Raw genomic sequence first — 17,675 nt, 5'->3', positions numbered from 1 at the left:
CCAGCCTGTGCCTGAGAGCATTTTCCAAATGCTCCTTGAGCTCTGTCAGGCTGGTGCTGTGTGCAGCAGGGGAACTCCTGCCTGGGGCTGTTATGGGTGACACACGGAATCCTCATGGAATGGTTTGGGTTGTGTCCTGGTTTAGGGTAAATTTGGGAGGAAACCTTCAAATGGGATCTCTCTAGAAAACAAATTCAAGCAGCCCCTCCCCCAGCTGGTTCAGGAAAAGTTTTCCTGAGAGAAAAGTGGCAAAAACTGTTTATTTAACAAGAACAGTATTCACAAGCATCAGAAATGAAAACAATATTAAGCAATAACATCTCTTGCTGCTCTGAAGAGTAGGCAAATTCAGACAGTCCTTGTTGTGGAGTGCAGTTTGGCTCACTCAGTCCCTTATCAGTCCCTCTGGTGCTGGAAAATGCCGCGTCCCAGGCCCCGGTGGGCCACAGGTGTGAGCTCCCAGTGCTCTCCTGGGTTTTCAGTCCAGAGCAGGTTTGAACAGTTCCAAGCAAAAGGAAAACCACAGTCCAGGGAACTTCTCTGCCTCAGCCAGCTGAAAATAGCTAAAAGCAAAGGAGAGCTCTGTGCTGCATGTCTGTGCTGCAGACAGCACGGTCTGGGAGCAGGAATGGGGAGGAGTGAGCGCAGCTTCTGGAAACAAACTGCTGCATCTGCTCTGCCCCTCTGTGCTCAAGAACCAGTCTGAAATGTGCAAAACCTATTTCTGGGCTAAACAGATGAATGGGGACACAATTCAGCTCATAAAGTGACCCCAGGAGAGGTTGGAAGGAACGTAGAGATCATCTCATTCCATCTCTCCTTCCTTCATGGGCTGGGACAGCCAGGAAACGTTTTGAAGTCTTGCTCTTTTGAAAGGAAGCTCAGGTGGGGAGTGGCCTGCGTGGCATTGGAGACATGGAAGGTGTTGGGAAGTAGAAAAATACATGGAAGGATCATGATCCTCCTGCACTTTCCTAGGTAGGGACTCCCTGGCTGAGTTGTTCTTCCCTGGACAAGAGGTTGTACCTTGGAAAGTTTTGTCTGTCGAATGGACAGGAAAATGGGAGTCAAGGAGAGAAAAACCCCCTCAGATGTCAAAGTCTCTTCTGTTAATTTTTAACAACTCTGTTAATAAATGCTCCTCAGGTGATTAATCTCACGTGTGTCTCCAAAGCCTGACTCACCACCCATGGCTTTCACTCTCACTTCCCTTTCCAGAAGCAGTGGCACGTTGGTTTCCCCTGGATTTAAGGCAGTGGGAAAAGGAGGGACAACTTCCCCCTGAGCAAGAGATTTGGCTGCTGCCGAGGTCTCTCCCAGGAGGAATCAGGAGCTCTTGGCACTGCCAACATCATCCCAAGCATTGCAGTGCCTTAGGAAGGGCTCTGGTATGAGACAGGAACCTGCCCTGCTCCCAGAGCAGCCAGAAGCTTTAGAATGGGATAAAAGAAGGAATTGAGCCATTTTGGACACTGTTTAACAGGGACAGGCTCTGCAGTGAAGCTGGGGTTTTGTTTATTGAACAAATTCTGAGGCTGGGACTACCAGATTTAAAAGAAACCAAAACCATGAATCCAAATCTGATTGAGAGGTGGTTACCAAATGACAAAGATCAGGAGAGGCTGGGCTGTGGCTGGAGCTGCTGTGCAGAGTGGCTGTGCAGCTCCTCCTGAGGGTGGCCAGGTTCAGGATGGAGGTGCTCAAGGGCTTCCCTGGACACTGATGCTGGGGAACCAGAGGATGGATGGCCCCATTCTGCAGAAGAACAGCACAACCCCCTAATTTCTGTGCAATTCAATGGTCCAAGCACCCGGCGATGGGAATTTCCATGTTTAAAGCTCTTTCCGGACACAGGCACAAAGGATCAGTGGAGTTCACTATCGACACTGCACTTTCCTCAGAAGAATTCAATTCTGGAATTCAAGAATGTGACAAATTCCCACAGAAAGGATAAGGGAATGTTGCTGTCCCTCCCCAGCTCTGCAGCCCTACCTGGTGTCCCTTCCCATCAGCTGGGAATGCAGGGCCGGCTCTGCTGGACAGAAGGGGAAGGATGCTCCCTGTGATCCCAACCCCTCTGCTGCCATCCAGAGGCACCAGCCCTGCAGGGATTTGGGAAATCACTGCCACCGCATGCTGGGTGTGTCCCCAAGGATTAAGGTGTCCCATTCTTTGCAGGCAAGAGCTCCCTGAAAACACCATGGAACTCATCTGCTGAGCCAAAGGAGATGGAGTTCATTCCCTGGGGCTGAGGCCATGAGGGTCACTGCATGGGGAATGGAGCTGGGGAACAGCACTGAGCCCAGCTGCACTGCTTGGAGCCATGTGGATCCAGGAGGAGGAGGAAAGCCATGCTGCAATGTGCTCCCTGCAGAGCATCCCACAAAAATCACCCAAGGCAATGCTCCTTCTCCCTTCTCCTGCAGGAATACACCACCACAGGGAGGGTGATCCGGTGGATATTGACTAATCAGGAGGCTCAAGGAAACCCTCAGCCTCCTTGGGGCCTCCTGGGGTCCTTCAGGAGAGCAGTGGAAGGGATCAACAGGCTCAGATCACTGTGTCCATTGTAGGATTATCGCTGTGGGCAGTGTTTTCTTCTGCCTCCTCAAAGACCCTCTGGAGGGAGAGCCAGAGGGACTTTATGGAGAAGGGCCTCCAGCACCTCCCTGCCAAGAAATAGATGAAGGGTTTGATGCTGTTGTGGATGCAGGTGAGCAGGAAAACAACCCGTGAGGACACAGTGATGTAACCGAGCTGCTGCAGGAAATTGCAGAGGCTGATGATGAGAGTGAGGAGCACAGTGATGACGATAACCATGTCGCGCCTCTTGGGTTGCTGCTGCTGGGAGCCCCACTTGGAATTAATGAAATAGATTGTGCCAGAAATGACCACGGGTGCAGTAAAGAGGAGCAGAATGAGGGGGTACATCGAGATGAGAGCTGCCCGGCAGTGCTCCTGCTGGTGTGATGGGCAAAAGAATGTCACTGTGGGAGTGACGGTGAAGAGAGCCAAGATGGCCCAGTATGGGATAGTGTCCACCACCCACAGCAGGCGCAGAGGAAGGTCCCATCGGCAGCAGAGCTGGCACAGGTTGTGCATATACCACACAGGGATGCTGCTCATCAGCCTGAACAGCACCCATTAGTAGGAGACCAATGACAGCTGAAAAACAAAGTTCATGTACATCAAGGGCACGATAGGAGAGCAGGACACGTCCTCCATCAGGATGAGGAGGGCAGAGGGGACTGCAAAAAGGAGGAAGAGGAAGTCAATGACAGCCAGGTCAAAGAGGCCAGCGTTCCTTCTTTTCAGGCTGAGGAGGCCGATGACAGCCCCATTCCCAGCCAGCCCACAGAGGCAGATGAGCAGTGCCACACTGTGTATGGCCACATCGGTGACATCGATAACACAGGCATCGTCTCCTTCAGTGGGTGAGGCAGGAGATGGGGACACGGTGGTCACCTCCATGGATGGACGCTGGGCAGGCAGTGGGATGTGGCCCCTGGCTGTGGTCAGAGTGGATGGGCAGTCAGTGCTTGGAGAATGCAGGGATGGACCATGTGGCTCCTGAGCAGCTCCCTGCAGTGGGAAGGATTCAGTGGGGAGGAGTGAGATGTGCAGGGGAGGAGGGCAGTGGGAATGGTGGGGTGGGGGAGGGAGGAGGGGGGGGGGGTGGGCCGATGTGCAGGGGATTGATAAAGAAGAGAGAATAAAAATTTTCAACTCTCTTGAAGTTGCTTAAAGACTAACTGGGCAAATAGATAAAAATATGTAAAGATGTGGACCCTGTGTGATAAATGTGCCTGAAGCCAGCGCAGACAAACATAAGGAGGTCCACATTTTTTCTGGCAAAATTTCTGTAAGAAGAAGCAAGAGCACATGGCCAAAGGAAAAGTTCAGGGCAAGGTCACCTTTAATATCAGAGCACTCAGTGAATGCGACCACCAGAGCCCCCACTCAATGAACCTCCAGGGCCATCAGAGGACTCCCAGTAAGAAGTGGATGCATGGAAATTAGTTCTAGGAAATTGATATTTACGCTTATGTTTAAGTTGTTCTTTAGATAAGAAAAACTTTTTAATGTCTATGTATCGCTGACCAGGGGTATATGTACAAATCACAAACGGGACGGGACTGCTGTGAAACGTGCCTTGAGCGGTTTTATTTTTCAGCATCAGTCTCATTACATTGTTATGACAATGGGAAGATGCCACCAGCTCACATCCCAGGCAGCAGACTAAGAACTTAATGTTACAACTTAGTTTATAAGCTTCTTGACATATCACACAAAGCAAAAGCACATTGACAGTAGCTCTATCTAACTACTATAAGCACACGTACCTTTAGTTAAAACAATGCTTTCTTATTTCAAATACAATACCTACTTGTAAGTCTTAAAACACAATGCACACAGCTATATTATTAAGCTTCAAACTTCTTAATATCTTGCTAGATAAACTTTTCTGTAGCTTAGGGAAATATTCTAGACAAGCATTAATACACAGACTATTGTTGTATTGGTCTTTGCTTTCCTACTTTTTAAATAATTTTTCTGCTGGCCTATCTCATGGCTGCTGCTTAGCTCTAATCACAGTTCTGTCTCTGAGGCCTGCCTTTTGCAGCTTTCCCAAAACCCTCTGATTTTGTGGATTCCACATCTATGTATGGTAATAGTGGACACAGTTGTAAAGTCTCACAACACACACAGAAATAAGGAGAGATCCTTCTGCGTGTCCTGCTGCCCAATACTTCACTTGCTAACACCATTGGTGTTAGGAGCTTATTCTGTCTGATTTTGATTTCACTCCTGCTCCATGCCATGCCATGTCATCCCTTCACATGCCATGCCATGCCATGCCATGCCATGCCATGCCATGCCATGCCATGCCATGCTATCCTGATGGGTTCCCAGTCCCTGGCCTCTCCCTGGCTGCAGGTGTGGCCTGTTGGGCTCTGCTGCTGTCCAGTGGCAGATTTGGGATTGGTGGCACCCATAGCCCTCCTGCCCCCTCCAGCCCCTGTCTGCCTGATGCCTTGGGCTGGCTCCCTGGAACAGAGGCCAGAGCAGGTGAAGAGAATAAAAGGAGGCTTTGATGAAAGGCCTTCAAAAGGTTCACCTTGGGCTCTCCAAGCCTCCAAGAGGGGCTGCACCCAAAATGGACAATGGCCATGAGTTCTTCAGACAGATATAAGTTTGGTCCATTTACAAATCAGGGGTTAATCCTCCAATTACAGCTTCAGGTAATGAAGTCATTTAGCCCCAGTTTGCCCTCCCCCAATTCACTTTTGTCTATACTTTTCTGGCCCTCAGGCAGTAGAGTGTCCTTGAATTTCAGGCCTAGAGGCATTGTTTTGTCTGACCAAAATGTGCAGACAGTTAACTAACGCTTTCCATGGAGTTTAGAGTTATGCACTAATGCAGTACAGGATATGAAAAATAGAAAGGCTAAAATCCTAAGGCATCATGCCCCCTCTGACATCCTCTAGAAATTCCCCCCAGGCTGCCTTCGCCTCCAGACAGCCCCGCTCCTCTCCTGCCCCACTCAGGAGCCCCAGCAGTGTTTCTGCTCCTCCTGGCAATTCCATGCTTCTGCAGCCCAATGAACAGCAGTGGAGCCATCCCTGTAGAGCCTCTTGTTTGTGTCCAGAGGAGGTTGGGGGGCTGGAGAGCAGGGATGGAGCTGGGGAGGGGCATCTCCAAGAGAAAGACAGCCCCAAAGCCTTCCGGGGCAGGCTGGGGTGAGCAGCCCGTGGGGAGGGACTGGAGCCTGAGGCCCGGGGCTGGGAGGGATGGGAAGGACGGGAGGTGGGTGGGCTGCATGGGGAGTGTGATGGGAGGGTGGTGTGGGAGGGGTGGGACATGATGGAGCTGCTGGGAAGATGTGGTGGGAAGGTGTGGGATGTGGTGGGGCTGGTGGCCTCAGGGAAGCCCCAGGGAGGGGGGTGATGCCCGCTGGAGCCCATGGTGACAAACACAGGTGTCACCCTGCTCCTGGAAGGGGGTGGCTGTGCTGAGGATCACGGCCTCCTCCTCTCCTTGCTGCTGCACCACCTGAGCCTGCTGAGGGAGCAGCTGAAGGCAGTGGAGAGGAAGAATTTCTGATGGCAAATGCACCTCTTCTCCTGGCTCACAAAAATAATAATTAAAGATCCCAGGGGAGATCTCTGCTGTGACACTCACAGAGTACTCAGGGTGGGGAATGCTGAGCCCCTGGGCCATCCTGTCTGTGCCAGCCCAGCTCTGGGCACTGGGGATCATGGTTGCTGAAGGGAGCACAAGCCATAGCTGTGTCTCCTCTGACACCAAGAAGTTTAAGTCTAAAATCAAAAGTGTATTCGACTAGTAATAAATTTGAGTCGAAATTGTGAACATATTGGAAATTTATTTGCTATACATATGTCCAAAGAAACAACAATTTTCAGGCATTTTTATACACTATTATATTCAAGATGTTTTAATAGATACCCCCAAATGCTCCCAATTTACTATATTGTGATATCGGTGTTTTGTTTCTTTTAATTCCTACCAGAATCTGCCATCTATCTTAGTTTAATGAATAACCTGTTTTTTTTCGCAGGCAAACAGTGTTTTATTGGCAGTGCTTCAATGCTGGTGAAGAACCCCCTTGCCCTGTCTCCCTGCACTGTTGGTGGGAAGGAAGTAGGGCCTGGGGGAAAAAAAAATGCTTTAAAGATTTTTAGTACTTCTCATTATCATCCTCTGCCTCTGTATATAATAAATTTATATAATACCATTACATTTGAACAAGTTTTTTTGTTCCTGTAATGTTTTTTCTCCCAGTCCTCATCTCAACTCATGATCCCTTTGTTAATTTTTGTTTCCCTCTCCTCTGCCCAGCTGAGAGCAGGAGAAGGTGAGTGAACGGCTTTCACGGGTGCCTGGCATTTGGCCAGTGCCAAACCACGACAGGCTTGCAGCAGGTTATCAGCATCAGAGCCCACATTTCTTACTGACAGTACCCCTGATGATGCAATAAAAGCTATTGGAGACCAGATGTTGGGGTGCTGGGGTGCCCCTTGCAACCCTTCACCAGAGCTCATCCTCCTCTTCCTCAGCCTTGGGAATACTTGTGGTTGTTTTTTCCTCATCTCACCCTTTGCAAGCAGGGACACCTTCCACTAGACCGGGCTGCTTCAAACCCCATCCAGCCTGGCCTGGAAGACCTCCAGGGATGGGGAGGCCAGAGCATCTCTGGGAACCTGTGCCAGGGCCTCTCCACCCTGACAGGGAGGAATTTCTTCCCAATATTCCCCCTAACCCTGTTCTCTGGCAGTGGGAAGCCATTCTGCCGTGTCCTGTCACTTCAGGCCTTTCTCCAACGCTTGTCTCCAGTTCTTGGAGCCTCTTTAGGCCCTGGAAGGGGCTCTAAGGTCTCCCTGAAGCCTTCCCTTCTCCAGGCTGAACAGCCCCAGCTCAGAGACCTCAGAGAAGCCACAGGGAGGGGGTTGATGCCCTGTGGAGACAACGGTGACAAACACAGATGTCACCCTGCTCCTGGAAGGGGGTGGCTGTGCTGAGGAGCACGGACTGCTCCTCCCCTTGGAGCTGCACCATCCCTGCCTGCTGAGGGAGAGGCCAAAGCCAGGGAAGAGGAAGAATTTCTGAAGGCACAAAACCACCAGCAAGGATATCAGTAAAACCCAGTAAAATCAGTAAAAAGTTTTAATAATAAGCACCAGCACACCCAAGTTCTATCCCTGTGTATTTGTTTGTGTGTTCAAGGGCGTGTGACAAAAGGACACAGGGTAGGGATAAAAAGTAGGGTAACGATAAAAAGGAGAAAAACGTAAAAGATTTACAACACTTCAACTTAATAATACTTCAGTTATAGCTTCAAGTTAGCCATTCAGCAGAGGAATCTCACTTAGAACATTTAAAATTATTTATGCCTGATAGTTCCTTCCAGGCCTGCCCCAGTGAGATATCTCAGGTACTAACACACCTGAGAGAGCAGCATTTCTGCCACATTTGCCAGAGCAGATGCAGATGTGTGTGCACACAGCCAGCCAGGCAGGCAGAGTGAGTGCAAGGTGCCTGTGAGCAATTGCCCTGGCAGGCAGTGAAATGCTCCCTGCGGATCCCTTTGCATCTCCTCCCTGGGCCAAGGGCTGGGCCTGGAGACCTGGGGGATGGGCCCAGGAGCCGTCGGCGTTCAGGGATCAGCCCAGGGCAGCAGCCGGGAGAGATCCCAGCTGGGAGAGGCCCCAGTGCCAGGGAGCTTCTGCTCAGCGCTGCTGGGCCCAGCAGAGCTCCAAGGCTCTCCTTTGGGGCCGCTGCTCACAGGGCCCCAAGGCATGGGCGGCACTCACAGCAATGGTTCAGCCTGGCCACACTTGAGGCCGGCAGCTTCCTGGGACAGTGGGAGAGCAGGGATGCTGTGGCATCCAGGGTAGTACAATAATTTGCAAGGCTGTTGATAAAAGCCCAGGAGGTGGTTGGACAGCAGCAGTTGCTGGGAGCAGAGGGTGTTTCTGATCAGCGCCACAGGAGCTGAGGCCAGGGGCTGCTCCTCAAGGCTGAGGCCCCACAAGCACGGATCAGAGCCCAGAGCGGCCTGGAAAGGGGCTGGGGATGCAGCAGCACAGGGAGGGTGATCCTGTGGGTATTTATTGATCAGGAGACTCAAGGAATCTATCAGCCACTGTCCCAGGGTCCTTCAGCAGTGCAGTGGAAGGGATCAAGAGTCTCAGATCCCGGTGTCCATGATGGGATCATGGCTGTGGGCAGTGTTTTCTTCTGGCTCCTCAAAGACCCTCTGGAGGGAGAGCTGGAGGGACCCCACAGAGCAGGGCCTCCAGCACCTCCCCACCAAGAAGCAAATGATGGGGTTGATGCTTCTGTGGATGCAGATGAGCAGGAAAAGAACCTGGGAGGGCACAACAGTGTAGCCGAGTTCCTGCAGGAAATGGCAGAGGCTGAGGGGCAGAGTGAAGAGCACAATGAGGCAGATAACAATGTCGAGTCTCTTGGGCTGCTGCTGATGGGAGCCAGGCTTGAAATGAGTGAAGACAATTTTGCTGGAAATGAGGATGAAGGGAGCACAGAGGAGGAGGTTGAAGGCGTGCATGAAGATGAAAAAAACCCAGCAGTGCTCAGATAGCAGGACAATGCACAGAGAAAATATTATGGCAATGACAATGATGAAAGTGATGAAGAAGGCCCCGAGCAGGGCGTGCATCACCTTCAACAGCTGCTGGGGATGGTGGCAGCAGTGCCAGAGCAGGCAGTGGGTGGACCTGCACCTCTTGATGCTGATGAATGTCAGTGTGCACAGCCACATGCTGTGTGACACCGCTGACACCCTGAAAAGCAACCCCACGTACTGCAAGGGCATGATGATAGAGCAGGACACATTCTCCAGCAGGAAGAGCATGGTGGAGGGCAAAACAAAGAGGAGGAGGAGGAAGTCCAAAAAAGTCAGCACGAGAATGTAAAGGATGGTGCTGTTCCTGCACAAAAAGCGGGACCCAAGGAGCCAGAGCACAGCCCCATTCCCAGCCAGCCCACAGAGGCAGATGAGCAGTGTCACACTGTGGGTGGCCATGGTGGTGACTTCTGTCTCACAGAGATCATCTCCTTCAGTGGGTGAGGCAGGAGATGGGGACACGGTGGTCTCCTCCATGGATGGACGCTGGGCAGGCAGTGGGATGTGGCCCCTGGCTGTGGTCAGAGTGGATGGGCAGTCAGTGCTTGGAGAATCCAGGGATGGACCATGTGGCTCCTGAGCAGCTCCCTGCAGTGGGAAGGATTCAGTGGGGAGGAGTGAGATGTGCAGGGGAGGAGGGCAGTGGGAATGGTGGTGTGTGAGAGGGAAGCAGTGTGCTTGGACTGTTCAGCAGGAGATGCAGAAGGGAAGTACAGGGCAGAGGAGGGAGGAGGTGCGGAGGGCCCTGTGGTCACTGGGAGAGGGTGTCAGGAACAGAGCCGCTGCTGCAGGAGAGGAAGGTGGGGTAGGGAGGAAGGCAAACATTGCACTGACCTGTTCCCTGTGGGGCAGCAGCAGGCAAAGGGGTCTGTGCAGATCAGCGGCGCTTCCTGGTCCCTCTCGCTCCTTTGGGATCCATGTCCTAAAGCGGCTCCTGCCAGGTCAGGGACATGAAGGAGAAAGTGCCCAGGTCACCAGGAGCTCCCCATTCCCGTCCCGCTGGCTCCTCTCTGTTCCCTTTCCTGGTGTTGTTTCCCAAGGCTTGATGGAGTCAGGAGGGAGTAGGAAATTACATCTTAGGCTACTTCCTCGGAGTTATTTGTTTTGACTTTTTTCTGCCATAAAGGAAGTAGCTCAACATGCAGATTTCTTTGAAAGGCTCCTGGTTTCCTCCTGATTCGAAAAACTCTTTCAGATGGGACATTCTCCAAATACTTCCCCTCTCTCTGCAGGTTTCGCCCATTCCTCATTTATCTCCCCTGAGAGGTCATTGTCCCTCCATCAGCAGAGAGCTGCTGGTGGGGCTGCTGGCACTGGAATGCTGGCAGTGCTGGAAATGCTCACCACATCTGAGTGCACAGAAACAACTCCCCTTCTAGGAAGAGGTCGGGGATCATTGCCAAAACCTCCCCTGTGCCCAAGAAAGCAAACTGAGCTGAGAATTCCCATTTCTGTCATTACAATGCAGGTTCACACAGCCCAAAGTAAGGACGGCACTCAGTTGCTTGCAGCCAGGTCAGCAGCACTTAGACCCCACCCTGATTACTGCCTATCCCCTTGACGATGCAATGAAAGGTATTAGGGGCCAGATTTTGGGCTCCTGTGATCCCCTTTCCAGTCCCTCATCAGGGCTCATCCTCCTCCTCCTCAGACACGGGAGCCCTTGTTTTTGTTTTTACCTGACCCCATCCCTCTGGGCAGCCTGTGCCAGGGCCTCACCACCCTCACAGGGGAGGATTTCTTCCCAATATCCATGCTAAACCCACCCTCTGTCAGTGGGAAGCCAATCCCCCTTGTCCTGTCACTCCATCCATGCCCTTGTCCAAAGTTCCTCTCCAACTCTCCTGGAGCCCCATCAGCTGCTGGATCATGAAGCGTATGCCCTTGAATGGATAGGGCTGCTGAGGGGTTGTGAGATTCCATAGCTGGGGACACAAACACGGTGTCAGCAGGGAAGAGAGGTGACAGTTCTGGTTCCAGGGCCAGCAGTTTCCAGGAGGAGCATCCCAGATCCCTGAGGCCCATGTCAGCCTGGGTGGGAATCATCTCACCTCAGCTTTCCAGGAATTGCTTGGAATTCACTGTAGGCTGCTTTCTGACTGCCATGGGAGTGTAGAGGATGACTCAGATGAAACCTGCAACTTTGTAAGGATTAAAGCCATGGTGTCAGTGATGGAAAGTGATGGAGAAACTGACTTGGTGATCAGAATATGATTTTATTGTGGAATACAAACGTTTATATACTATTTCAGGGAGACTAGTAATGTGTACTACAATGGTTAGGTTAAAATCACATACACAACCTTATGCATATAACATCTCTTGCTTGCAGAGTTTAATGGGATTTTCTTTTTCTGGTAAAACTGCCTGATTTATTCTTTTTGCAATCTAGGTCTACATTTCAAAGTTATGTTTCTTTTGCCAAGGCATCCTGTTATCAAATCTCTTATGTCAGCCAGGTCCAAAGTCCATCATCTGTCTTGTGTCCCCCAACATTCCAATACCATGGGAGTAGCATTGATTTGCCTCTTCTCAGAAGAAATGACCTGGCTGAAGTCCTAAATCATCCCTTTGCTCTGTGCCAGTGCTCCAGCTCATGCACGGACTTTATTATTGTATGAATCCTCTTGGAAACTGTATGGTGAAGGTGAAATACCACTGAACTTGCAGTATACAAGGGGGAAAACTAGATTTGAACCAGAAATCAAAGTTTAACAGCACATTTGTAGTGCAGGGCCCTAAGGATCCACCCCAGAAATGAGAGGGGATGAGGTCAGGCGGTTCAAAAGACAAGATTTTGGGATTGGGGTTACTTTAAAATGGAAGGGAAGCTGAGATGGAGCCCAAGTGCTCTGGGCACAGGTGTGGTTGCTGAGGCTCTCTCCCATTGCTCATTTCCCGGGCAGAGTGAAGAGCAGCTGAGGAGCAGAGCCCTGAGCCCCTGGCAGGCTCTGAGGCAGCTGCCTGTGTGTGAGAGCCCTGGAGAACACGAGGCAGCACGGAGAGCAGGGGCTGTGGCAGGAGCTGGGACAGAGCCCGCGCCGGACACTGCTCGGGCTCAGCCCGCGGGCTGCGCTCCCCTTTCCCAAGGGACCATTCCAGGGAACCTCCTGCAGATCCTGGCCCAGGGACAGCAGCTGGAGCCTGGCAGCTGCGCAAAGGAATTCACCTCTTCTGTAATTGTTGCATTGCAGAGGTCTGTTGAGGATGTGCCTAGGAAATAGGGACAACACCGGGGAGTCATCATCAAGTGGAATCATCATGAAAGAGAACCATCATGAAATAGAGCCACTCTAACCCAGATTTGGAAGGGACCCACAAGGATCATGGAGTTGAGCTCCTGGCCCTGCACAGGACATCCCAACAATCCCAGCCTGTGCCTGAGAGCATTGTCCAAATGCTCCTTGAGCTCTGTCAGGCTGGTGCTGTGTGCAGCAGGAGAACTCCTGCCTGGGCTGGATGCAGACTGACGTGAGGAATCCTCATGGAATTGTTTGGGTTAGAAGGAACTTCAGAGATCATCTCATTCCATCTTTCCTTCTACCATGGTCACGGACATCCAGGAAAACTTTTGTTTGAAATCGTTGCTCTTTTGAAAGGAAGGTCAGCTGGGGAGTGACCTGGGTGACAGGGAAGTAGAAAATGTACATTGGAGGATCATGAACCTCCTGCACTTGCCTTCGGAGAAATTCCCTGGCTGAGTTGTTCATCCCTGGAAAAGTGGTTGCACCTTGGAAAGCGTCTTTCCAATAAACAGGAAAATGGGAGACAGAGAGAGAAAAACCTTCTCAGATGTCCAAGTATCTCTCTCTCATGTGTGTCTCCAAAGCCTGACTCACCACCCAAGGCTTTCACTCTCACTTCCCTTTCCAGAAGCAGTGGCACGTTGGTTTCCCCTGGATTTAAGGCAGTGGGAAAAGGAGGGACAACTTCCCCCTGAGCAAGAGATGTGGCTGCTGCCCAGGTCTCTCCCAGCAGGAATCAGGAGCTCTTGGCACTGCCAACATCATCCCAAGCATTGCAGGCACGTGCCTTAGGAAGGGCTCTGGTATGACACAGGGACCTGCCCTGCTCCCAGAGCAGCCAGAGGCTTTAGAATGGGATAAAAGAAGGAAATGAACCATTTTAGACACTGTTTAACAGAGACAGGCCCTGCAGTTAGGCCAGGATTTTGTTTATTCAACAAATTCAGAGGTTGGGACTACCACAGTGGAAAGAAACCAAAACCATGAATGCAAATGTGATTGAGGGGTGGTTACAGAATGACAAAGATCAGGAGAGGCTGGGCTGTGGCTGGAGCTGCTGTGCAGAGTGGCTGTGCAGCTCCTCCTGAGGGTGGTCAGGTTCAGGATGGAGTTGCTCAAGGGCTTCCCTGGACACTGATGCTGGGGAACCAGAGGATGGATGGCCCCATTCTGCACAAGAGCAGCATAACCCCCTAATTTCTGTGCAATTCAATGGTCCAAGCATCTGGCAAGGGGAATTTCCATATTCCATGTACTTTCTGGATACAGGCAGAGGAGTTCAGTGGAGTTCACTAGCAACCCTGCACGTTCCTCAGAAGAATTCAATTCTGGAATTCAAGAATGTGACAAATTCCCACTGAAAGGATAAGGGAATGTTGCTGTCCCTCCCCAGCTCTGCAGCCCTACCTGGTGTCCTTTCCCATCAGCTGGGAATGCAGGGCCGGCTCTGCTGGACAGAAGGGGAAGGATGCTCCCTGTGATCCCAACCCCTCTCCTGCCATCCAGAGGCACCAGCCCTGCAGGGATTTGGGAAATCACTGCCACTCCATGATGGGTGTGTCCCCAGGGATTAAGGTGTCCCATTCTTTGTAGGCAAGAGCTCCCTGGAAACACCATGGAACTCATCTGCTGAGCCAAAGGAGATGGAGTTCATTCCCTGGGGCTGAGGCCATGAGGGTCATTGCATGGGGAATCGAGCTGGGGAACAGCACTGAGCCCAGCTGCACTGCTTGGAGCCATGTGGATCCAGGAGGGAGGAGGAAAGCCATGCTGCAATGTGCTCCCTGCAGAGCATCCCACAAAAATCACCCAAGGCAATGCCCCTGCTGTCTTCTCTTGCAGGAATACAACATTACTGCAGGAATTCTCCTGCAGGAATAGACCCTCAGGGGAGGGTGATCCTCTGGATATTGATTGATCAGGTGATTCAAGGAATCCCTCAGTCACTGTTCTAGGGTCACTCAGCAGAGCAGTGGGAGGAATAAACAGGCTTAGATCCCCGTGTTCATGGCATGATCATTTCTCCATGCAGTTTCTTTTTCTGCTCCTCAAAGACCCTCTGGAGGGAGAGCCGGAGGGACCCCATGGAGCAGGGCCTCCAGCACCTCCCCACCAAGAAGTAGATGAAGGGTTTGATGCTGCTGTGGATGCAGGCGAGCAGGAAAATAACCTCTGATGACACAACGATGTAACTGAGTTGCTGCAGGAAATTGCAGAGGCTGAGGAGGAGAGTGAAGACCGCAATCATGAGGATAACAATGTCGCGCCTTTTGGGCTGCTGCTGCTGGGAGCCCACCTTGGAATTAATGAAATCAACTGTGATTGAAATGAGCATGGGTATAACAAAGAGGAGCAGCATGATGATGTACATGGAGATGAGAGCTGCCCGGCAGAGCTCCTGCTCATCTGATGGGCACAGGAATGTCACTGTGGGGATGACAGCAAAGAGAGCAAAGAAGGCTCAGCGTGGGACACTTCCCACCACCCACCTCAGGAGTAGAAGAAGGTTACAGCGACAGCAGAACTTGCAGAGCTTGTCCATATATACAACACGTCTCCTGGGCATCAGCCATAACAGCGCCCAGTAGCAGGAGACCACTGAGAGCTGGAAAAGGAAACTCAGGTACAGCAGGGGCATGACAGGAGAGCAGGACACATCCTCCAGCAGGAAGAGGAGGGCCGAGGGGACTGTGAGGAGAAGGAAGAGGAAATCAGTGACAGCCAGGACAAAGAAGCGATAGTTGGGGATTTTCAGGTTGAGGAGGCCGATGACAGCCCCGTTCCCAGCCAGCCCAGAGAGGCAGATGAGCAGTGTCACACTGTGTATGGCAATTCTGGTGACATCTGTCTCACACAGATCATCTCCTTCCGTGGCTGAGGCAGGAGATGGGGACATGGTGGCCTCCTCCATGGATGGATGCTGGGCAGGCAGTGGGATGTGGCCCCTGGCTGTGGTCAGAGCGGATGGGCAGTCAGTGCTTGGAGAATCCAGAGATGGACCATGTGGCTCCTCAGCAGCTCCCTGCAGTGGGAAGGATTCAATGGGGAGGAGTGAGATGTGCAGGGGAGGCGGGCAGCGGGAATGGTGGGGTGGGAGAGGGGGGTGGGAGAATTGGGTTGTTCTGCAGGGGATGTGGAAGGGAAGTGCAGAGCAGAGGATGGATTACCTGGGGAGGGCACTGCAGTCACCGGGAGAGGGTGTCAGGAACAGAGCAGCTGCTGCAGGAGAGGAAGGTGGGGGAGGGAGGAAGGCAAACATTCCACTGACCTGTTCCCTGTGGAGCAGCAGCAGGCAAAGGGGTCTGTGCAGATCAGTGGCGCTTCCTGGTCCCTCTTGCTCCTTTGGGATCCATGTCCTAAAGCGGCTCCTGCCAGGTCAGGGACATGAAGGAGAAAGTGCCCAGGTCACCAGGAGCTCCCCATTCCCGTCCTGCTGGCTCCTCTCTGTGCCCTGTCCTGGTGTTGCTCACCAGGAGTCATGGGGGGAGTTGGAAATTGCATCTTTGGCTACGTCAGAATGTCACTTCTCTGAGTTTTTGGTCCTGGGGTTTTTTTTTCATACAGAGGAAGTGACTTTTGTCAAAAGCTCCAAATGAAACATTTTGCAAATGCCTCCCTGTTTCCTCCTGATGAGAAACATTCCTTCCCTGCAGACTGTCCCTTTCTCCTACTGCCTTCTCTCTCCTGAGAGACTTGTACCATTTCTTCTTTCTCTTCTCTGCGGGGTCACTGTCCCTCCAGCAGCAGAAGGATGCTGGTGGTGCTGGTGGCTCTGGAATGCTGGCAGTGCTGGTGAGGCAGCTGGGTATTTCTCAGAAGTAACTCCTGTTCCAGGAAGAACTCTGGGATCATTGCCAAAGACTTCCTATGGCCTGAGGAAGCCGATGTGAGCTGGTCCCTCTCCTCGCCTCGCCTTGCCTCCCCCTCCCCCTCCCCCTCCCCCTCCCCTCCCCCTCCCCCTCCGCCTCCCCTGCTGTCCAGTGGGGGATTTGGGATTGGTGGCACCCAGAGCCCTCCTGCCCCCTCCAGCCCCTGTCTGCCTGATGCCTTGGGCTGGCTCCCTGGAACAGAGGCCAGAGCAGGTGAAGAGAATGAAAGGAGGCTTTGATGAAAGGCCTTCAAAAGGTTCACCTTGGGCTCTCCAAGCCTCCAAGAGGGGCTGCACCCAAAATGGACAATGGTCATGAGTTCTTCCGACAGATATAAGTTTGGTCCATTTACAAATCAGGGGTTAATCCTCCAATTACAGCTTCAGGTAATGAAGTCATTTAGCCCCAGTTTGCCTTCCCCAATTCACTTTTGTCTGTACTTTTCTGGGCCTGAGGCAGTAGAATGTCCTTGAATTTCAGGCCTAGAGGGATTGTTTTGTCTGACCAAAATGTGCAGACAGTTAACTAACACTTTCCATGGAGTTTAGAGTAATGCACTAATGCAATACAGGATATGAAAAATAGAAAGGCTAAAATCCTAAGGCATCATGCCCCCTCTGACATCCTCTAGAAATTCCCCCCAGGCTGCCTTCCCCTCCAGACAGCCCCGCTCCTCTCCTGCCCCACTCAGGAGCCCCAGCAGTGTTTCTGCTCCTCCTGGCAATTCCATGCTTCTGCAGCGCAATGAACAGCAGTGGAGCCATCCCTGTAGTGCCTCTTGTTTGTGTCCAAAGGAGGTTGGGGGGCTGGAGAGCAGGGATGGAGCTGGGGAGGGGCATCTCCAAGAGAAAGACGGCCCCAAAGCCTTCCGGGGCAGGCTAGGGTGAGCAGCCCGTGGGGAGGGACTGGAGCCTCAGGCCCGGGGCTGGGAGGGATGGGAAGGACGGGAGGTGGGTGGGCTGCATGGGGAGTGGGATGGGAGGGTGGTGTGGGAGGGGTGGGACATGATGGAGCTGCTGGGAAGATGTGGTGGGAAGGTGTGGGGTGTGGTGGGTCTGGAGAGAAGGTGTGGGGTGTGGTGGGGCTGGAGAGAAGGTGTGGGGTGTGGTGGGGCTGGTGGCCTCAGGGAAGCCATAGAGAGGGGGTTGATGCCCCGTGGAGCCCATGGTGACAAACACAGGTGTCACCCTGCTCCTGGAAGGGGGTGGCTGTGCTGAGGATCACGGCCTCCTCCTCTCCTTGCTGCTGCACCACCTGAGCCTGCTGAGGGAGCAGCTGAAGGCAGTGGAGAGGAAGAATTTCTGAAGGCAGAGACACCTTTGCACCTGGCTCACAAAACTGAAAATGAAAGATCTTTGTGGAGATCTCTGCTGTGACACTCACAGAGCACTC

The 17,675-nt window shown here is 52.3% G+C and overlaps 1 protein-coding gene and 1 pseudogene across 1 annotated transcript; both read right to left on the bottom strand.

The window, feature by feature from the left end:
* Positions 1–2,550: 2,550 nt before the first annotated feature.
* LOC128936975 (mas-related G-protein coupled receptor member H-like) lies at positions 2,551–3,471 on the bottom strand (annotated as a pseudogene).
* Positions 3,472–8,710: 5,239 nt separating this feature from the next.
* LOC128936198 (mas-related G-protein coupled receptor member B4-like) lies at positions 8,711–9,646 on the bottom strand. Its single transcript, XM_054274945.1, has one exon. The coding sequence runs from the start codon at positions 9,644–9,646 to the stop codon at positions 8,711–8,713; it is 936 nt and encodes a 311-aa protein (XP_054130920.1).
* Positions 9,647–17,675: the final 8,029 nt, after the last annotated feature.

Source organism: Melozone crissalis, unplaced genomic scaffold, assembly GCF_028551555.1.
Source record: "Melozone crissalis strain CALT ecotype California unplaced genomic scaffold, PUWL_Pcris_2 ptg000018l_1, whole genome shotgun sequence".
Classification (NCBI taxonomy): Eukaryota; Metazoa; Chordata; class Aves; order Passeriformes; family Passerellidae; genus Melozone; species Melozone crissalis.
This window is presented reverse-complemented; position numbering and strand designations above follow the sequence as displayed.

Coding starts and splice junctions, on each gene's coding strand:
- LOC128936198 (XM_054274945.1), bottom strand. CDS start 9,646: ATGGAGGAGACCACCGTGTCCCCATCTCCTGCCTCACCCACTGAAGGA.